Below are 22,757 nucleotides of genomic sequence, written 5' to 3'. Positions count from 1 at the left end.
ACTCCATCGTGCCTGAGCTGGCACTTTGAAACAGCTACTATATTTGTTCACTCTCTTGCTTTCTCCCCACAACCCTGGCAATTCTCCATCCCTTTTGAAAATTGCCATTGAATCCGCTTCCACTGCCCTTCCAGATAGCATGCCGGAATTCTCCAGAGGGAGTCTCTGGTCCTGCCGGCAATACCCACAGATTTCCTGTAGACATAGGGTGACCTCAATGGGAATTCCCATTGACAGTAGCAGGAGCAGAGAATCATAGAAGCCTGCAGTACAGAAGGAGGCCTTTTGGCCCATTGCATCTGCACCGACCACAATCTTACCCAGGCCCTATCTTCATAAGCCCGTGTGTTTACCCTAGTTAGTCCCCCAACACTAAGGGGCAATTTAGCATGGCCAATCCATCTAACCTGCACATCTTTGGACTGTGGGAGGCAACCAGACCACGTACCAACTGATTGTTGCCAATGCAGTCTCAATGGGCCAAATGGCCTCCTTCCGCACTGCAGGGATTCTATAATCTGGCAATGCATTGTTCCCTTGGTACTGCACTGGGTGTAGTTGCACTTGTCAACTCAAGTCTCTGGAGTGGAACCTGAACTCACAACTTCTGACATACGAGGAGTGCTATCCACTGGAATCACGGCTAATTTAGTGTTTTGAAAGAAAGAGCAACTTGTACCGTGACTCCTAAAGTTATATTGGACCTTCTCCTCACCCAATAGTTACACAAAGACATATTCAGCATGGGAGCCAGGAACTGGCACCAATTGAAACTTCACACCTTACCTGCCTGTCAAAAACTCCCTCTAGACCAAGGTTTTCTTTGTCTGTATGTACTGTGTATAGGAATGTAATACTTATATAACTGGTTGAATAGTTCTGGGCCAATAATCCAACACTGGGGATTCAAATCCCACCAAGGCAGGTTTAGAATTGTAGGATCATAGAATCCCCTACAGTACCGAAGAAGGCCATTCAGCCCAACAAGCCTACACCAACAGCAATCCATCCAGGCCTTATTTACGCTGCTAATCCCCCCAAAGGGGCAATTTATCATGGCCAATCCACCTAACCCACACATCATTGCAGTGTGGGAGAAAACTGGAGCACCCGGACGAAACCCACGCAGACACAGCGAGAACGTGGGGCGGGACAGCAGCACACAGTGGTTAGCACTGCTGACTCACAGCGCCAGGGACCCGGGGTCAATTCCGGCTTGGGTCACTGTCTGTATAGAGTTTGCACATTCTCCTCATGTTTGCCTGGGTCTCCTCCGGGTGCTCCGGTTTCCTCCCACAGTCCCACAAAGATGTGCAGGTTAGGTTGATTGGCCATGCTAAAATTGCGCCTTAGTGTCCTGAGATGCGTAGGTTAGAGGGATTAGCAGGTAAATATCTAGGGATATGGGGGTGGGGCCTGGATTGTGGTCAGTGCAGACTTGATGGGCTAAATGGCCTCTTTCTGCAGCGTGGGATTTCTATGATTTTATGACTCAAGAGCAGCTTCTTCCCTGCTGCCGTCAGACTTTTGAATGGACCAACCTCGCATTAAGTTGATCTTTCTCTACACCCTAGCTATGACTGTAACACTACACTCTCTCGTTTCCTTCTCTATGAACGGTATGCTTTGTCCGTATAGCGCACAAGAAACAATACTTTTCACTGTACACTAATACATGTGACAATAATAAATCAAATCAAAATCACCCAGAGGAAACCCACACAGACACGGGGAGATTGGGCAAACTCTGCACAGACGGTGACCTGAGGCTGGAATCGAATCCGGGTCCCTGATGTTGTGAGGCAGCAGTGCTAATCGCTGTGCCACCCTCATAAATAATGCGCCACCGCCCACTGGTGAGAAACATGCAGCAGTGAGGTTGGAGAATCTCACCCCACATTCCTTCTCTACCCCAGACTGATCATTGGTAGACTATTTGTCTATCTGACGGAGCAGGGTGAATCATAACCAAAGTCAACCTTCTCCTCGCCCATTATCACACTGTCTGGTAACAATTAGAAGAAAGAAGCTCGACGGGCGGCACAGTGGTTAGCACTGCTGCTTCATAGCACCAAGGACCCAGGTTCGATTCCCAGCTTGGGCCACTGTCTGTGTGGAATCTGCATGTTCTCCCCGTGTCTGCATGGGTTTTCTCCGGACGCTCCGGTTTCCTCCGAAGCTTTGCAGGGTGCGTGGATTGGCCAGGCTAAGTTGCCCCTTAGTGTCTGGGAGAACTAGCAGGATAAATACATGGGTTAAGGGGGATAGGGTCTGGGTGGGGTTGTTGTCGGTGCAGACGCGATGGGCCAAATGGCCTCCTTCTGCACTGTAGAGATTCTATGAATGTTAATAGATTGCGAAGTATATCCACTGTCTTGCGCTCCACCTCTTTCAACACACCAGGATGGAGCTTATCTGGTCTGGGAGATTGCTCAACCTTCAGCTCTCTGGTGTCCCTATTTTGAAAAGGAATCATTCCTTGACATATGGTAAATTCTGCCATCTCTGAAAGAAACCGAGTGCCTGGCTAGGTCTGTCAAACCATGAGGAGAATGCGCGGACTTTGCACAGACAATGACCCAAACCGCAAATCAATCCCGGGTCCCTGACGCTGTGAAGCAGCAGTGCTAACCACCGTGTGCTGCCGTGCCGCCCCCACATTCTCCCTGTGTCTGCGTGGGTTTCCTCTGGGTGCTCCAGTTTCCTCCGATGATGTGCGGGTTAGGTGGATTGGCCATGATAAATTGCCCCTCGGTGTCAGGGGGAGTAGCAGCGTAAATAGGGCCTGGGTGGGATTGCTGTTGGTGTCAGCTCGATGGGCTGAATGGCCTCCTTCTGTACTGTAGGGATTCTATGATTCTATAATTCTCAACCTGGTGGGATTTGAATCCCCGGTGTTGGATTATTGGCCCAAAACTATTCAACCAGTTATATAAATATTACATCCCCTTCCACACTTCTTACAGACAAGGAAAGCCTTGGTCTGGAGAGAGTTATTGACAAGCAGGTAAGGTGTGGAGTTATAATTGGTGTCAGTTCCTGGCTCCCATGCTGAAAATGCTTTTGAGTAACTATTGGGTGAGGAGAAGGTCCAATATAACGTCAGGAGTCATGGCACAAATTGTTCTTTCTTTCGGAACAGTAAGTTAGCCGTGACTCCAGTGGATAGCACTCCTACCTCTTACATCAGAAGTTGTGAGTTCAGGTTCCACTCCAGAGACTTGAGCTGACAAGTGCAACTACATCCAGTATCAGTATCAATGCATTGTCAGATCATAGAATCCCTGCAGTGCAGAAGGAGGCCATTTGGCCCACTGAGCCTGCATTGACAACAATCCTACCCAGGTCCTGTCCTCGTAACCTCACTTATTTATTCTGCTAATCACTTTGACATTAAGGAACAATTTAGCCTGGCCAATCTGCCTAACCTACACATGTTTGGAGTGTGGGAGGAAACTGGAGCATCCGGAGGAAACCCACGCAGATACGGGGAGAACATGCAGAATCTGCACAGACAGTGATCCAAGCCAGGAATTGAACCTGGCACTGTGCGGCAGCAGTGCTAACCACTGTGCCACTAATGCACCTAACCAGTGTGTCTTTAGGACTGTGGGAGGAAGCCCTCGCAGACACTTGGAGAATGTGCACAGAGAGTGACCCATGTTGGGAATTGAACCTGGCGCTGTGTGGCAGCTGTGCTAACCACTCTGCTAACCACTAGGCCACCACAGCACCTAACCAGCACGTCTTTCGGACAGTGGGAGGAAACTGAAGCACCCGGAGGAAACCCACGTGGACACAGGGAGAACTTGCAGACTCCGCACAGACAGAGACCCAAGGCTGGGAATCGAACTGCAGTCCCTCGCATTGTGAGGCAGCAGAGCTAACCGCTGTACCAAATTTAGCACGGCCAATCCACCTAACCAGCGCGTCTTTTGGACTGTGGGAAGAAACTGGAACACCCGGAGGAAACTCACGCAGACACGGGGAGAATGTGCAGACTCCGGTGTTACTGTAAGCACCCGGTGCAGTGTGGCAGCAGTGCTAACGACTGTACCACCCCTTTGAAATTGAAAGATGGATAATGAGTACGGCCTGTGGGATCTTGCTGTGCGCAAACGGGCTGCTGCATTTCCTAGATTAGAACTGTGCTTCAAAAGCACCTAATTGGCCGTAAAGTGCTTTGAGATGTCCTGAGGTCGCGAAAGACGCAAGTCTTTTTCCGACAGGCAAGAAGAGTATGTTATGGAGTGGATTAGAAGTAGATTAGGCTTACAGGACTGATAACCAGTATCCACTGGAAACATGAAGCAGTGTTTTCTTTGGAGAATCAAACATGATTGTTAAGCATTTTCAGCGCGCACAGCTTTTATTTAGGCACCGTTAAACCTCAAAATGCTTTACATTTCCTCTACTGCCAGCATTACGGAACATCTCCCCAACTGAGTTAAGTACATCGAAAGGACAGAAGCGGAAAAAAAATCTTTAAGCACGGGTTGCCTGTAAATAATTCATATCTAGCAATGAGTTACAAGAATGAAATTCAATCAAACCCTTCTGATGAGGTTATAAGCTAAAGGGAGTTAAGCTTGAACAGTTCCTGTACATCAGCAGGATGTGGCCATTGATTTTGCGATTTGAACTGCACTGCCAGCAATTTCTTTATTTTTTTTTATGTCGTGCAGCCTCACTGCAAAATAGATTTTCTTCAAAATCAATAAGTAATCAGAGTACAAGATAAGGCAGAGGGCAGGTAAAGGTGAGAGAGGCATGATCTGAAGATGTGTCGCCAGATCACGGATTTTCACAGTAACCTCACTGCAGTGTTAATGTAAGCCTATTTGCGACATTAATAAATAAGCTTTAGATAGGGAGAGGGTACAGTGTGCGGGTGTAATATCTATTGGTTTTACAAGGTGGGGGTCAGAGAATGATGGCAATCAAAGCACGTAGTGGCAGGTCATTGCTTTAAACAAGGTGCTCAAAGGGGCAGCACGGTGGCACAGTGGTTAGCGCTGCTGCCTCACAGCGCCAGGGACCTGGTTTCCTCCCACAGTCTGAAAGACTGTGCTGGTTAGGTGGATTGGCTGTGTTAGATTGGGCACTGTGGTGAGAACTGCTGCCTCACAGCGCCAGGGACCCGGGTTCAATTCCCAGCTTTGGGAGGAAACCGGAGCACCCGGAGGAAATCCACACAGACACAGGGAGAATGCGCAAACTCCACACAGGCAATGACCCAAGACTGTCTGTGTGGAGTCTGCATATTCTCCCCGCATTTGCGTGGGTTTCCACTGGTGCTCCGGTTTCCTCCCACAGTCTGAAACATGTGCCAATTAGGTGCATTGGCTGTGCTAAATTCTCCCTTAGTTTGATTCTCGGCTTGGGTCACTGTCTGTGGGGAGAATGCACATTCTCCCCATGTCTGCGTGGGTTTCCTCTGGGTGCTCCGGTTCCTTCTCACAGCCTGAAAGACGTGCTGATAGGTGCATTGGCCATGCTAAATTTGGCACAGTGGTTAGCCCTGCTGCCTCACAGTGCTAGAGTCCAGGTTCGATTCCCAGCCTTGGGTCACTGTCTGTGTGGAGTTTGCATGTTCTCCCTGCATCTGCGAGGGTTTCCTCCCACAGTCTGAAAGACATGCCAATGAGGTGCATTGGCTGTGCTAAGTTCCCCTTTAGTGTACCCAAACAGGCGGTGGAGTGTGGCGACTTGGGGATTTTCACAGTAACTTCACTGCAATGTTAAAGAACAAAGAAAATTACAGCCCAGGAAGAGGCTCCAAGCCTGCACCAACCATACTGCCTGTATGATGGTAATATAAGCCTACTTGTGACAATTTTTTTTTATTTGTATCACAGGTAGGCTTACATTAACACTGCAATGAAGTTACTGTGAAACTCCTCCAGTCGCTACACTCCAACAAAATAAATTAAAATCGTGAGGGTTTTTGATAGATAGGGTGGTCCTTTGCTGCATGAGGGTTATAAAGTAGGCTGCAAAGTGTTCCAAAGGTGTTATCTAAATGCAACTTGTCTTTAACTGTCTACTCATGGGTGACTCCAGTACAAGAAATCAGCTTACACCAGTTAATGGGCTCAGTTAATGGCCTCCCTCCCCAACGTTCAATTCTTCCGGCAGAAGGCAAGGTCATCAAAAAGCAAAAGGTTTAAGTAAAAATAGTTCCTTAATTCCAGTTATTTAACACCACTCACACAAGGTAATGCTCCGATTACCGCCTCCTGTAATTCAGATGATGCGATTATTTTGTGGTAATGATGTCAACGTAACTTCCTTAATACCAAATACACTGCAACCTCTAGATCCCAGTGTAGGTTCCCTTGCCAGCCTAAAGAGTGAGCACACAACTTCAAGCTTGCTTTCTCTCTCTCTCTCTCGGTGGTACTCTTGATATTTCCTTCATAGGTGCTGGGCAGTATTTCCCAGTTTTTTTTCTCTCACCTTCACTTCTCCCGACTACAGATGGTTTGGGTAGGATTGGGATTCATGATGTGGAGATGCCAGCGTTGGACTGGGGTAAACACGGTAAGAAGTCTCACAAGACCAGGTTAAAGTCCAACAGGTTTAGTTGGTAGCAGATGCCACTAGTTTTCGGGGCTTTGTCCCTTTGTCAGTTGAGTGGGGAGTTCTGATCACAAACAGAGCATTTAAATGCCTTTACATGTTCTGTTTGTGATCAGAACTCCCCACTCACCTGATGAAGGGGCAAAGCCCCGAAAGCTAGTGGCATCTGCTACCAAATAAACCTGTTGGACTTTAACCTGGTCTTGTGAGACTTCTTACATTGGATTGGGACTCAGTGCAACCTTTGAGCACATAATAGGCTGAGATGGAGGCTGTACTGTATGCTTTGGACCAGACCCTTAAACCAAAGCCCTCTCAAGTAGGCTGAGAAACCTTGTTTGAAGAAGAGCAGAGGAGTTATCGCGGGGGTGGCACAGTGGTGAGCTCCGCCGCCTCACAGTGCCACCACCCGGGTTTGTTTCCTGGCTTGGATCACTGTCTGTGCGGAGTCTGCACATTCTCCCCGTGTCAGCGTGGGTGCTTCAGTTTCCTCCCATATTCCCAAGATGTGCAGGTTAGGGGGATTGACCATGCTAAATTGCCTCTTAGTGTCCCAAGATGTGTGGGTTAGGTAGATTGGCCATGCTAAATTGCCCCTTAGTGTCAGGGGGACTAGCTAGGGTAAATGTATGGGGTTACGGAGATAGGGCCTGGGTGGGATTGTGGTTGGTGCAGTCTTGATGAGCCGAATAGCTCCTTTTGCACTGTAGGAGCCTATGATTCTATCAGCATCCTTGCTAATGTTTATCCTTCAACCAACATCTTTAAAAAAACCCCAGACATCCTGGTCATTTATTTGCCATTTGTGCACTTGAGCAAAAATTGGCTGCCATGTTTCCCTCGTTACCATAGTGACAACATTTTCAAAGGATTTCATTTCATAGAAACCGCTCTGGGATGTCCTGACGTTGCGAAAGGTGCTTTTTAATTGCAAGTTCTTTTGTCTTTACCACATTTCTCTTTTGAGAATCTCTTGCCAGTTCTGCTGAGGTTTTGAGCCACACAGACAGATAAGGATCCCAACTGAATCCCTTAGGTGGCACAGTGGTTAGCACTGCTGCCTCACAGTGCCAAGGACCCAGGTCACTGTCTGTGTGGAGTCTACATGTTCTCCCTGTGTTTGCAGGGTTTCCTCAGGCTGCTCGGGTTTCCTCCCACACTCCAAAGATGTGCAGGTTAGGTGGATTGGCCATGGTAAAGTGCCCCTTAGTGTCCAAAGATATGAAGATTAGATGGATTGGCCATGGTAAATTGCCCCTTAGTATCCAAAGCTGTGCAGGTTAGGGGATTAGCTGGGCTAAATGGTTATTAGGTGAAGGTGAGAAGGGGATGGGTCTGGGCAGAATGCTCCTTTGAAGAGTTGGTTCATACTTGATGGGCTGAATGACCTCCTTCGGCACTGTAGGGATTCTATGATTCTTATCTGATCTTAACAGGACAAAGTAATACAAATTGTCTCAGGCGTTCCTTGGAATATAAAGCAAAATGGACGAGTGAGGCTTTTTACAATTTGTTCATGGGATGTGGGCGTCACCCATCCATGAGGCCTTTTCAGAGCCAACCACATTGCTGTGGCTCTGGAGTCACATGTAGGCCAGACTGGGTAAGGATGACAGATTTCCTTCCCTAAAGGACGTTAATGAGCCAGGTGGGTTTTTACAACAATGGTTTCATCATCATCAGTAGATTTTTAATTCCAGATTTTTTATTTAATTCAAATTTCACCATTTGCTGCGGTGGGATTTGAATGCAAGTTCTGAAAGCATTATTCTGGGTCACTGGGTTCCTCGTCCAGTGACAATACCATTATCCCCCTGCCTCCCCTCTCTGAACGTTGATTACAGAATCACAGAATGGTTACAGGACAGAAGGAGGCCATTAGGCCCATCATGTCTTCCGTTGCTCTCTGAAGCACCAATTCACCTCGTGTCGCTCCCCAGCCTTCTCTCCATAGCTTTGCACATTCTTCCCTTTCAGATAATAACCCAAATCCCTCTCTGATGCCTCAGTTAACCTGCCTCCATCGCATTCTTAGGCAGTTCATTCCAGCTTCCGTGTATGTCTGGGTGCATGTGTGTGTGTTTGTGTTTGTGTCTGTGTATCTGTGCATGTGCACATCTGTAAGCACGTCTGTGTGTCTCTGTGTGCGCATCTGTGTGTGTATATTTGTGTGCACGCACGTGTGTGAGTATGTGTGTGTGTGTGTATCTATGTCTGTGTGTTTGTTGTATCTACGCGTGTGCATATCTATGTATCTGCTGTCTGTGTATCTGCGTGTGTGTGTGTGTGTGTGTGCGTGCGCGCATCTGTGTGTGCGTATCTGTGTCTGTGTATACGTGTGTGTATGTGTGTCTGTGCATATCTGTGTGTCTGCATTAGGACAGTAAGTGGGAAATTCCTCCGTATGGAATATGATAAACATCCTCTGGGAAATAAATCTAAAAATGACTGGTAAACTCTTTGCACTCAACAACATTGATTCTTGCACTTATTCTTGCAATATAAATTATGCAAGTTTGAATATGCCAATTTATCCAATCAACATTTTTTAATAAGTTTATTTCTTAGTGTCACAAGTAGGCTTACATTAACACTGCAAAGCTTTGGCCGCAGTCTACACTCCCGAATTGATCAATTTATTTGAATTTGCTTCAAACTAGAAAGAATTTGGTTGTACAAAAAGCTATTTTTCAGCTGAAGGATAAATAACGCTGCAATTAAAGGTTTGCTGGCAGGAACTGATTGATGTTAAGGGGACAGGTGAGGATCTTCAACACAGCGCCAGCTCCAAACAGATGCCGGTCAGCACAATGTCACACAGGGAGGGGGAACGAAAGGTCGTCTCCATAATGAAGGAAAATTGAAACCCCTGCAAATGGACCTATTTTAACGGTTTCATCTGCTGCCAAGAAAGGAGGTAAACTGCCACAGAATCTAGTGAAGATGAGGTTAACACTGGTGCACTCAGCACTTTCCTCCATTGAGTTAAGGGTTTGTTTACACTTTATAGATTAGGCCAGGACAAAAACAAAATGGTGAAATGAGGAGAAAGTGTTTCAACAGTGTCCACGAGGAGAACTTTTTTTTTTACATTTATTTATTAGTGTCACAAGTTGGCTTACATAGAAACACAGAAGATAGGAGCAGGAGGAGGCCATTCGGCCCTTCGAGCCTGCTCCACTATTCATTACGGTCTTGACTGATCATCCAACTCAATAGCCTAATCCTGTCTTCTCCCCATAACCTTTGATCCTGTTCACCCCAAGTGCTATATCTAGCATACATTCTTGAATATACTCAATGTTTTGGCATCAGCTACTTCCTGTGTAATGAATTCCACAGGCTCACCACTCTTTGGGTGAAGAAATGTCTCCTCACCTCCATCCTAAATGGTTTACTTTGATTCCTCAGACTGTGACCTCTGGTTCTGGACTTCCCCACCATGGGGAACATCCTCCCCACATATACGTGTCTCGTCCTTTTAGAATTTTATAAGTCTAGATGAGATCCCCCCCATTCATCAGAGCTCTAGCGAAAATGATCCTAATCTCATCAATATCTCCTCATACATTAGTTGCATTACATTACATTAACACAACAATAAAGTTACTGTGAAAATCCCCTAGTTGCCACACTCTGGCACCTGTTTGGGTACACTGAGGGAGAATTTAGCATGGCCAATGCATCCTAACCAGCATGTCTTTCGCACTGTGGGAGGAAACCCATGAAATCATGGCAAGAATGTGCAGACTCCGCACAGACAGTAACCCAAGCTCTTGCACCTCTTGGAGTACAAATTGAACCTGGAAGATGGGTTAACAGGTGGGATTTTACTGCCTCGCTTGTCCCAAAACCATAAAATCCCACCTGAGGTCAACAGACCCTCCCATTGTCCGTCCCTCGCCCACTCCAATTCCCATGGCGAGCGGGGTGGTAAATTTCTAGCTCATGTCTCCTCTCTCCAATGTTGGTTCCTAAATACCGTTGGACACTGTTGGGGCAAATGCAGGCAATTGGGACTAGCTTAGGGGTTTAAAAAATGGGCGGCATGAACAAGTTGGGCTGAAGGGCCTGTTTCTGTGCTGTAAACCTCTATGACTTGAACTTCCAGCCAATGGAAATCAAAAGTTTCAAAAAACAGAGTACTCATTAACTGTGCAGATTCAATCAGACTGAAGGTCAACATCTAACCTGATTCTCTTAGATATCCATAGATATCCATTGAATCAGTGCAGAAGGGGGCCATTTGGCTCATTAAGTCTGCAGCAACAACAATCCCACCCAGGCTCTATCCCCGTAACCCTACACATTTACCCTGCTAATGTCCCTGACACTAAAGGGCAACTTATCATGGCCAATCCACTCTTCCTGATCACCATCACCCATTAGGAGAAAGGAACATAATAATTTTTATTTATTAGTCACAAGTAAGGCTTACATTAACACTGCAGTGAAGTTACTGTGAAATTTCCCCAGTTGCCACACTCCTGTTCAGGTACACTTAGGGATAATTTAGCATGGCCAATGCACCTAACCAGCATGTCTATAGGACAGTGGGAGGAAACTGGAGCACCCGGAGAAAACCCACGCAGACACGGGAGAATGTGCAGGCTCCGCACAGACAGTGACTCAAGCCGGGAATTGAACCCAGGTCCCTGGTGCTGTGAGGCAGCAATGCTAACCACTGTGCCACCGTAATAATGCCATCCAATGGTATACAATTAAAATTTAGCATGGCCAATGCATCTAACCAGCACGTGTTTCAGACTGTGGGAGGAATCCAGAGCACCCGGAGGAAAGCACGCAGACAGGGGGAGAATGTGCAGACTCCGCACAAGTTGGGAAGTGAACATGGGTCCCTGGCACTGTGAGGCAACAACGTTTGCCTTAAGCGCATTACGTTCACCGTATTCTGGCTCGGAGTCCCTTTTAACATAGCCAGTTCTGACGCACCTTTCTCGAAACATCGACTGACATGATGGTGAGAGCAGACAGTCGCGAAGTCAGGGTGTTCAATAACAAGGGCAACACAGGAATCTCCAAACTTTATCCATCCTGTGTTTCGCAATATTGGGATTTTCAACGCTAGGAGGGCACAGTGTGAAAGGGTTGTGAGAAAGCCACATGCACAATTCTACTCGATCACAGTTGGCAATGCTTACCCTTTTAAAGAAAAGCAACTTTCAGTCGCAGCTTTCACAACCCCAGGACATTCTTTACAACCAATGGAATTCTTTCAGCATGGTCAAAGTTGTAACTTTGCAGAATGCAACTGGCAGTTTTTACACAGCAAGACTCCACCAACAGCAATGTGAGAATGACCCAATAATCTTAGAATAGAATGTAGAGTAGAATCCCTACAGTACAGAAAGAGGCCATTTGGCCCATCGAGACGGCACCGACCGCAATCCCTTCCAGGTCCTACCCCCATATCCCTACATATTTACCCACTAATTCCTCTAACTTTATGCATCTCAGGCCACTAGGGGAAATTTCAGCATGGCTAATCCACCTAACCCGCACATCTTTGGACTGTGGGAAGAAACCGGAGTACCCCTGAGGAAATCCACACAGACACAAGAGAATGTGCACACTCCACACAGACAGTGACCTAAGCTGGGAATTGAACCCAGGTCCTTGGAGCTGTGAAGCAGCAGTGCTAACCACCGTGCTACCGTGCCATGCATTAATCTTTTATTAATACGACCTGAGAGACAAATATTGGCCCTGACAGCAGGGATAATAGTGCCATGGGAATTTCTGAGGATAGATGGGGCATCAGTTTGATATCTCATCCAAAGAATTCTCATCTCTTTGGATTCGCTGACTAGATTTCAACAGCAAAGGTCTTTTCATAGAATCCCTACAGTGCAGGAGGAGCCCATTTGGCCTGTTGCGTCTGCACCAACCACAATCCCACCCAGCCACTATCCCCATAACCCCATGCATTTATCCTAACGAGTCTCCCTGACACTAAGGGGCAACTTAGTGTGGCCAATCCACCAACCCACATATCTTTGGAATGTGAGAGGAAACTGGAGCACCCGGAGGAAACCCATGCAGACATGGGGAGAACGCGCAAACTCCTCACAGACAGTGACCCAAGACAGGAAGCCAACCCAGGACCCTGGTATTGTGAGGCAGCAGTGCCAACCTCTGTGCCACCCCAAATAAAGAATAAACAATAAAGGAAAATGAAGACATATGGCAGAGTAGATATCATTTGAAGGAAATAATCCAATTGTTGTTGAATCCTTGGACATAAAGCCAGTTCCGGGCAGAAGGATTTAACTCTCCATGTCATCATTGCCTCATAGTATTAAGATTAATGTCTTAGAACAAGTAATCAACAGGGATAATTCTTCAGCCAGACAGTAAAGGCAGATGGCTTCCGCATGTTAATGACAAGCATTTGCCTGCTCCTTTGCTATGTGAGAAGGGTGACTATTTTCGAAAAGGTTTCTCTCACACATAGACATTATTCATCACTGTGTCCTCCAAACATGGTCAAGTATGAGTCACAGCTGTAGCTGATGGACGTGAGATGGAAATGCTGGCGTTGGACTGGGGTGGGCACAGTAAGAAGACTCACAACACCAGGTTAAAGTCCAACAGGTTTATTTGGAATCATGAGATTTCAGAGCGCTGCTCCTTCATCTGGTGAGTGGAGAGGTAGAGAGATGTCTTTATCTTATATGCCGCGTTTGTGAACCTACCTCTCCACTCACCTGATGTAGGAGCAGTGCTCCGAAAGCTTGTGATTCCAAATAAACCTGTTGGACTTAAACCTAGTGTTGTGAAACTCCTGACTTAGTTGATGGTGAACACTTAACAAGACAATTGAATACTTTCTGCTGGAAAATGCACCTAGCTTCGGACCTTAGATGGGACAGCAAAGTGGCACAGTGGTTATCACTGCTGCCTCATAGCACCAGAGACCGAGTTCAATTCTGACTTCGGGTCACTGTCTGTGCAGAGTTTGCACTTTCTCACTGTGTCTGCGTTGGTTTCTTCCGGGTGCTCCGGTTTCCCCCCACAGACCTATGATGTGCAGGTTATGTTGACTGGCTACACAAAATTGACCCTAGTGTCAGGGGGATTAGCAGGGTAAATATGTAGGGTTACGGGAATAGGACCTATTCCTATAGACTTGAAACATTGGCTCTATTCTCTCTCCACAGATGCTGGCAGACCAGCTGAGTTTTTCCAGTATTTTCCTGTTTTTGTTTCAAATTCCAGCATTCCCAGTTTTTTTGCTTTTTTCGGGAAAGATGTCTTTATCCAGAGAGTGGTGAGAATGTGGTGCTTGGTATCACAGAGAGTAGTGAGGGCAAATGTATGGATGTATTAAAAGAGAAAATAATGAAGGGAGGAGGCAGAGAGAAATAGAAGGTTTTGCTGATGGGGGTTAATGAAGATAGAGTCAGAGTTTTACAGCACAAAAAGAGGCCCTTCAGCCCATCGTGTCTGCGCCTGCCAACAAGCACCTAGATAGATAGGCAAAGCCTCCTGTGGAACATGAACACTGGCATGGACCAGTTGATCCAAATGGTCTGTTTGTGTTCTGTATGTAGCATGCAAACACTTACTCTTCAAATATAATGGACAGTCGTGAAGCTCCGGCTCAGGGCTTGGGACGGCTTTGTGGCTCCCAGTTGCTGGACATGTTGCTTCCAGGTGTCGAACAGTCCCACACAACAAAAGGACAGCAACCAGCAGCATTTTGGCACCTTGTGTCGGACCTGAAAGGGAAAGAGGCAGGAAGTTAGAAACGCGTTAAAAATTAAATTGCATGCCAACTACTGGAGCGTCACTATGCGGGAAGGTAAATGGGGTACTGTGTAAGGTTGCTCCCTAGAAATCAATTGGTTTGATCCTCGGGTTCTGATTCTTCCCATTGCAACAGAAATGAGCAAGTGTTCCAAATCCGACAGGTTATAGAACAGCAGGAAGTTTGTTCCCTACAGATGACGACACAACACATACCGTGTGACGGATTAGTTATGTGGCTCATTAACTAGGGCTTTGTTCTGAGGAACCGGAACACTGTTTTTCAAATTCTTTTAATTTCAAGTGTTTGATCTCTGGGGCAGGGTCATTGGGCAAGAAGAAAGATTGGCGTTCTTCACAGTTTCGGGATGTTAATGGAGCTCATTTGAAGCGTAGCCATCATTGTAATATCAGCACCCACTTTATGCACAGCAAGATCCCACAAACAGCAATGTGATAATGGCCAGATAATCAGTTTTTAATGATCTTAATGAAGGGGTAACTATTTGCCTGGACACTAGGGAGAAGAACTTTCTCATCTTTAGAGAATACTGCCATGTACATGTATATAACATCTAAGTTTGGGGCCATGGTTTATTATCTCATCTGAAAGACAGCATCTCCAACAGTGCAGCACTCCCTGATTGGGAGTGTCAGCCTAGATTTTGTGCTTAAACCTTTGGAGTGGGGTTTGATCTTCTGACTCAGAGGCAAGAATTATGACCTAAGCACACACCTCCCTTCTTTTTTGGACTGGTCCAAAGCTTCTGCATATTCTCCCTGCTACCTATACCCTTGCCCCATTAGCCTCCAGAAGAGCTACAGTTTCACATACAAAATGCTCCAGTTTTCTCCCATAGTGCAAAGATGGGCAGATTAGGTGGACTGGCCATGCTAAATTGCCCCTTGTTGTCCAAAGATATGTAGGTTAGGTGGGTTAGCCATGCTAAATTGCCCCTTAGTGTCCAAAACTGTATAGGTTAGGTGGATTAGGGAATAGGGTGTGGAGTAGGCCTGAGTAAGATGGTCTGTTGGAGAGTTGGTGCAGACACAATGGACTGAATGGCCTCCGTCAAGATTTTATTCTATGAATAAATATTTAATGAACTGATTTTTCAAAACATGGACACTTGGAGCACTAAAAACTCTGGCCTTTTTTTACTGGCAGTTAAAGAGGTTAAAGGCTCTATTGGAGCAAAGCACTTCATCCAAGAATGACAATTCAGTTAAACGAAGTATGGTGGCACAGTGGTTAACACTGCTGCCTCACACCGCGAGGGACCCAGGTTCAATTCCCAGCTCAGGTCACTGTCGGTGTGGAGTCTGCACATTCTCCCTGTGTCTACATGGGTTTCCTCCGGGTGCTCTGGTTTCCTTCCACAGTTCGAAAGACGTGCTGGTTAGAATGCATTGGCCATGCTAAATTCTCCCTCAGTGTAACCGAACAGGCACCAGAGTGTGGCGATTAGGGGATTTTCACAGTAATTTCATGCAGTGTTAATGTAAGCCTATTTGTGACACAAATAAACTTTAACTAAAAGGTGAATATAGCTTATAAAAGATGTCATTTGTTATTCACAAAAGCATTTGTAGTATTATTTATCATTAAACTCTCTTTCGGGGACTGATGTCACTGTCAGGTATGTCACCTTGCTTATTTAAAAGGCAGTTCAGGGTTAGACACTGGCTTTTCATTTTTGAGACATTGGGTGAGTGCCGAACAGAGACTTGATGGGTTGCAGTTCCAATCTGGCTCTTCTGTGGACGCCCTCCCTTGTGAAATGAGGTCAGCCTTTCTCAGTCCAGTTCCAAGGCCACAACACAATGAATGCCCACCATTCTCCGAAAGCTTAATGGCAAATGGAGCAGATCATTGAACAGCAGGAGAGAATGCAGCACGTAGACTGCAGCATTTCAAGAAGGCAGCTCACCACCACCTTCTCAAGGGCAACTAGGGATGGGCAATAAATGCTGACCTGGCCAGCGACACCAAAGTCCCATGAGTGAATAGAAAAAATGAAGGGCCAATTTAGCATGACCAATCCACCTAACCTACACATCTTTGAACACTAAGGGGCAATTTAACATGGCCAATCCCCCTAACCTACGTATCTTTGAACACTAAGGGGCAATTTAACATGGCCAATCCCCCTAACCTACATATCTTTGAACACTAAGGGGCAATTTAACATGGCCAATCCACCTAATCTGCACATCTTGGGACACTAAGGGCCAATTTAGCATGGCCAATCCATCTAACCTGCACATCTTGGGACACTAAGAGGCAATTTAGCATGGCCAATCCACCTAATCTGCACATCTTGGGACACTAAGGGCCAATTTAGCATGGCCAATCCACCTAACCTGCACACCTTTGGACTATGGGAGAAACCCGGAGCACCGTGTGTGTGAAGATCTTCTGAAGTCACGGCAGAATGGAGAGAGCTTGATTCTGTACCTGACTGCATGGTATCTGACTTGGGCATAATCGTTGCTGATGCAACATCTAACATGCCAAGTGTTCCAGTTTTCCCAAGACTAAACCTCATCCCGGGTATTTACAAACTCACCACAACTCATTTAATGAAAAGCTACTTTTTTAACCTTGATGGGTCCAATGTTATTTTTAAGTATAGTTAATGAGTTTGGGTTTAAACATTCGGAGAGGAGGATTGCGAGTTTGAGAAACTTTCGAAAGGCATGACTAACTCTAGTGCAGGCACACTCTGAAATCTGGTGTTGCGTATTAACAAAGGATGCTGTTGTTTAGAAGATAATGAGTACTTCCAAGCAAATTATAAGACAATAATCCAATTGAGAGGTTCAATGACATCATTACTCGCAAGACTGAAACTTGAGTGGTTTAGGTTCATCCTCAATACCAAGAATAACAGATTTAACCTTTAGTAACACTCCAGCCCCACATCAGTTGCTGCTGAAACTCTCATGCTTTGTCACAATTCTAATTCTCTCCCCCCTCCCATTCTTTTTTTTTAAAAATTCATTTATGGGACATGGGCATTGCTGGCTGGGCCAGCATTTATTACCCATCCCTAGTTGCCTTTGGAGGGCATTTGAGAGTCAACCACATTGCTGTGGGTCTGGAGTCACATGTAGGCTAGACCAGGTAAGGATGGCAGATTTGCTCTGAAATGTTGGCTCTATTCTCTCCCCACGGATGCTGTCAGACCTGCTGAGATTTGACCATTCTTTGTTCAATCGCAGGACAGGGAGGCATCGCTGGCTAAGCCAGCACTTATTGCCCAGCCCTAGATGGCCTTGAACTGAGTGGCTCGTTCAACCATTTCTGAGGGCAGTTGAAAGTCAACCACATTGCTGTGGCTCAGGAGTCACATGTAGACCAGACCAGGTAAGGACGGCAGATTTCCTTCCCTAAAGGGGCATTAGTGAACCAGATGGGTTTTCCTGACAATAGTTACATGGTCATCAGTAGTTTCTTAATTCCAGATATTTGTTATTGAATTCAAATTCCATCATCTGTCGTAGCAGGATTCGAACCCGGGTCCCCAGAACCTTAGCTGAGTTTCTGGATTAATGGTCTAGCGATAATACCACTAGGCCATTGCCTCCCCTTAATCAAAACACTGCTGCCCTATCCTAACTCACACCAAGTCCCGTTCATCAGTCACCCTCACTTTCACTGGCCTAAGTTGGCCCCAGTTTTAAAACACTCATCATTGTTCTTAAATCCCTCCATGACATTGCAAACCCCCACCACCCCCACCCCGCCCCCAGTCCATGGCTGGAATTTTCCAGCCATTTACACCAGTGGGATTCTCTTTCCTGCTGCAGTGAACGGAGATTTGACCAGGGCGCGAATGGCCAGAAAATTCCAGCCCGTATCTTTATATCTCCCTCCAGCTCTTCAAGCCTCAGGGATCTCTGTGTTTCTTCAATTCTGGCCTCTTGAAAATCAGGATTGGTTTTGCTCCCCCACTGAAAACCAAGACTGGGAGATCCCAGTGGTGGAGGCGGTTCACCATTGGCTGCCAACAGGGTCTTCCAGTCCTGCTGAAGTCAATGGGCATTTGCGCTGCTCGCCAGCCGTGCTACTGGGGAACCTTCAGCGGAACTGGAAGATCCTGCCAGTGAGGAGGGCCAGAAAATCCTGCCTCCAGTGACATATGCCCCACATCCTGGAATTCCTTCCTTACACCCCTCAACACATTTTTAAGATGCTCCTATCTCTTAGAACAGGTGACTAGAAGCTTGGTCAAACATCTCTGTGCAGCTTGGTTTCGTAACACTTTTGTGTGGTATTTTGGGATGTTTTAGGTAAATGCAAGTCCTTGTTGTGGCATTATGGAGTGACTGACTCATCCAGGTCATGCTGGGACCTAGATGCCAACTGTAACTGCACTTGTCTGCTTTTAGCTAAGAGGACCAAAAGTCAACTTGATTACACCTGCAACCTATGTAAATATATATATATATCCATTTCCAAGCCTCAGCTTCAGATTGTCTGAAGGGCCTTCCTAAAAAGAAAACCATTAGCAGAATATGGATTTTAATGTCAGCATTTATTGTCCATCACTAATTGCCCTTGAGAAGGTGGTGGTGGGAAACCTTCTTGAGTAGCTTGCTAGGGTATTTCAAAGGACTGATAAGCGTCAGTCACATTGACTTGTGTCTGGTGTCACATGCAGGCCAGATCAGGTAAGGACATCTTGGGTTTTTAAGACAATTTGGTAGTTTCATGGTCACTGTTATTGAGACTATCTTTATCTTCCAAACTGGAATTGAATTTCCTCAGCTGCTGTGGTGGGATTTGAACTCCAGGGGCCCTGTTTTACCATTTTGATTCTAAGTGCTGGGCAGATTTGAAACTGGGAGTGTTTCAGATCCGATGTTTAGACCGGTTCTCAGGCGCCCCCATACGCACCCTGCCTGAAAAAATATCAGCGATTCTGAATTGTGCCGCACAAGCCTGTGGGTGGGGCTTAACGCGCCCAAAATCCTGCAGCTCCGGTCGGCGCCTCCAAGTGCGCATGCGCAGGGAAAATGATAGAATGCGGCTTCCCTGCCACATCCCTCCGGGGCCAGATAATGCCTCCCCCCTGGCCCCCACAGACATCACCCTACCCTCACAACATAACTGACCCCCTTATCCCCCCCACCACTCCCTGCCACCCAGACCGATCTTGGGCCCCTCCCTCCCCCTATCCCACCCACTGATCTCAGGCAGAGTGGCAGTGGACCCCACCTCCCCCTCACCTCCTCCTCCACTGATCTCAGGCAGAGTGGCAGCGACCCCCCCCCCCCCCCCCCCCCCCGCCACGAATTGTGCTACTCTCCTCTCGCCCGACTTTACCAAGTTTCTGAAAACGGGCGCAACTTGATGGTAAAATTGGACTCATGGTTTCAAAGCCTTTGTCCAGGCTTCTGCATTCTAACACAACACTGTGCTAAAATATCCAGTTTCAACTTCCTAAATAGACAAAGTAACTACAACACCAAGGAGGAAGTGATTTGGAAATATAAAATATCAGGTTATTGAAAAGTCACAAAAAGGAACACCGATCCAGCAGTAGGCCATTCAGCCCTTTGAGCTAGTTTGGCAACTCAATTAGTATGAATCTTGACTCCATTGCCCTCCTTGGTTCCACACCCCTTTGCCTAACAAAAATTCTATCGATTACAGGTTTGAAACTTTTCATTGGCTCTCTCCCAGAGAGAGTGTCAGATTTCCAAGACCCTTTGTATATAGCAACATGGAAACTAGAAACAGGAGTAGGCCATTCGGCCCTATGAGCCAGCTGCACCATTTCATTTTGATCATGACTGATCATCCAATTGAATATCCTGATCCCCCTCCCTTCCTCCCATATCCCTTGATCCCTTTAGCCCCAAGAGCAAAATCTAGTTTCTTCTTGAAATCACACAATGTTTTGGCCTTAGCTACTTTCTGTGGGAGTGAATTCCACGCGTTCACCACCCTCTGGGTGAAGAAGTTTCTCCTCACCTCAGTCCAAGAAGTTTTACCCCCTTATCCCTTTGCCCCTTATATAAAGTGCTTCTTGACACTGTTCACTAAATAACTGAATTAAAACTAAACTAAAAAGATGGGGAAGACAGAGCACATATCCACTTCATTAAGCTGAGGGCCTCTTATAGATTTCTTATGAATGTACAAATCAGAAGCAGGCCACTCGGCCCCTCGAGCTTGCTCTACCATTCAAGAAGATCATGGCTGATCTAATAGAAATCTGAGGACGGGCAATATTTTCACAGAGGGTGGAACGAGCTGCCACTCGGGGGTACAATTTTATCTTTTAATAAGCATTTAGACAGTTACATCAGTAAGATGGGTATAGAGGGATATGGGCCAAACAGGGGCAATTGGGACCAGCTTACTGGTAAAATTAAAGGGCAGCATGGTCAAATTGGGCCGAAGGGCCTGTTTCCATGCTGTAAACCATGATCGTAATAAATGGCGGAGCAGGCTCGAAGGGCCGAATGGCCTCCTTGTGCTCCTATGTTTCTAATCGCCACACTGGCGCCTGTTCGCGTACACTGAGGGAGAATTTAGCATCTAATCTAATTTTACCAGCACATCTGCACCAATTCTGGGGGGCGGTGGGTAAGGCTCAGAGAACGGCATCCTCAGTTGGCTTCAGGTGGGATCGTGTGAATCATGGACGGACTTGCCGGTAAAATTCTGCCCTTTGAATCTGTTGCTGCCTACTGCTGATAATCTTTCACCCCCTTGCCAATCGCAAACCTATCTATCTTGGTCTTAAAAATATTCAAAGATTCTGTATCCACTGCCTTTTGAGTGTTCCAAAGATTCACGAGCCTTAGAGAAAGAAATGTCCTCTCATCTCTGCCTCAGATGGGCGATCCCCTTTATTTTAACAACCGGTAGTTCCAGACACTCTGAGGAAACATCCTTTCTACATTCTCCCACGTCAAGACAGGATCTTTAACATAGGGGTTCATTTTCTGATCCTGCCCTCCATGTCAACTGTCGTGGGTGGGACAGGCAAGTTAATCATTGAAAGGTCATTTGACCTCGGGTGGGAATCTCCGGTCCCTGGTTGGCAGCAGCTGAAAATCCCGCCCGCAGAATTAACAGCCATTCAATCCAGTTGGTGCTCCACTTGCACTTCTTCCCTCTTTATCTTGTCCTTGCTCCCTCATAGCCTTACCTAACTTCTCCCTGAATAACAATCGCGAGTGGTGGCAAGTTCCACAATCAAACCACTGTCTGAGTAAAGATAATTCTCCTGAATTCCACCCCCCCACTCAGCGATTCTTTTGAAAATGACCCCCAGTTTGAGTCAGTGAGTGAGGGAGCATTGCCCCCTTCTGATGGAACAGCACGATCCCAGCTCACTATCCAGTTGGTTTGTTTGCGGGTGGAGATTTTAACGCCCCATCTGCCACTGGAATCTGACCGGGCAAGGGACGGACAATGGGAAGGTCTGTTAACCTTGGGTGGGATTTTACGGTTTTGGGATGAGCGAGGCCGTAAAATCCCGTGCTAAAGGTTGATTTACTAGTGCCACAAGTAGGCTTACATTAACACTGCAATGAAGTTACTGTGAAAATCCCCGAACAGGATTAGATTATTGAGATGGAAGGTCAGCCATGATCGTAATGAAGGCTCACAGCGCCGAATGGCCTCTTTATGTTCCTATGTTTCTAATTGCCACACTGTTCGCGTACACTGAGGGAGAATTTTGCATCTAATCAGCACGCCTTTTGGACTGTGGAAGGAAACCAGAGTACCCGGAGGAAACTCACGCAGACACTGGGGAGAAGGTGCAGACAGTGCCTCAAGCCGGAAATTGGACCCAGCTCCCTGGCACTGTGAGGCAGCAGCGCTAATCACTGAGGGAAAATTTAGCACGGCCAATGCACCTAAACAGCATGTCTTTGACTAAAAACTTGGCACAGACAATGACCCAAGGCTGGGAATCGAACCTGGGTCCCTGACGCTGTGAGGCAGTAGTGCTAAACACTGTGTCACCGTGCTGGGGTGGAACTTAGTCATCATTTCGTAATAAGCAGCAACTCTCCCTATGATCCCATCAACATTCCCTGCTCGGAGCAACACCGCAGGGAAAGTAGACTAACTGCCTCTTCATTGTAATGCTGATAGTGCTGCGTCTGTCTGCAGAACAACAACTCCTTAAAGGGAACTCATGCACAGAGCAAAATGCATGCAGGTTCTGCTATCCATTTTAATGCTTAAGGATTGATATCTCTATAATAAAATTAATCTGTGAGTATCGCTACAAAACAATGTTATTTCAGCATTGCCACGCAGAAGCCAAACAAAGATACTGAACCAAGGGAGAGAGAGGTTTCCCTGTGTCCGCTAACAGCCTCAGTCACACTTACCAAATCCTACCAGTTAAATGTTGAGATTACAAGGCTGA

At 46.5% G+C, this 22,757-nt stretch overlaps 1 protein-coding gene across 1 annotated transcript in view; it reads right to left on the bottom strand.

Annotated features, from left to right (window-relative positions):
* Window positions 1–22,757, bottom strand: part of rtbdn (retbindin) — a 64,686-nt gene that overhangs the window by 32,038 nt on the left and 9,891 nt on the right. The window contains exon 2 of the mRNA XM_080216364.1: window positions 14,172–14,324. Within this exon, the coding sequence (XP_080072490.1) occupies window positions 14,172–14,304 (133 nt within the window). The 5' untranslated portion in view covers window positions 14,305–14,324. The remainder of the gene's footprint in view (window positions 1–14,171; window positions 14,325–22,757) is intronic.

This window comes from Carcharhinus amblyrhynchos, chromosome 33 (genome assembly GCF_965287045.1).
Source record: "Carcharhinus amblyrhynchos chromosome 33, sCarAmb.v2.hapA, whole genome shotgun sequence".
In the NCBI taxonomy this organism is placed as follows: Eukaryota; Metazoa; Chordata; class Chondrichthyes; order Carcharhiniformes; family Carcharhinidae; genus Carcharhinus; species Carcharhinus amblyrhynchos.
Note: the sequence above shows the minus strand (reverse complement) of the source record. Positions and strands in the feature narration are given on the sequence as shown.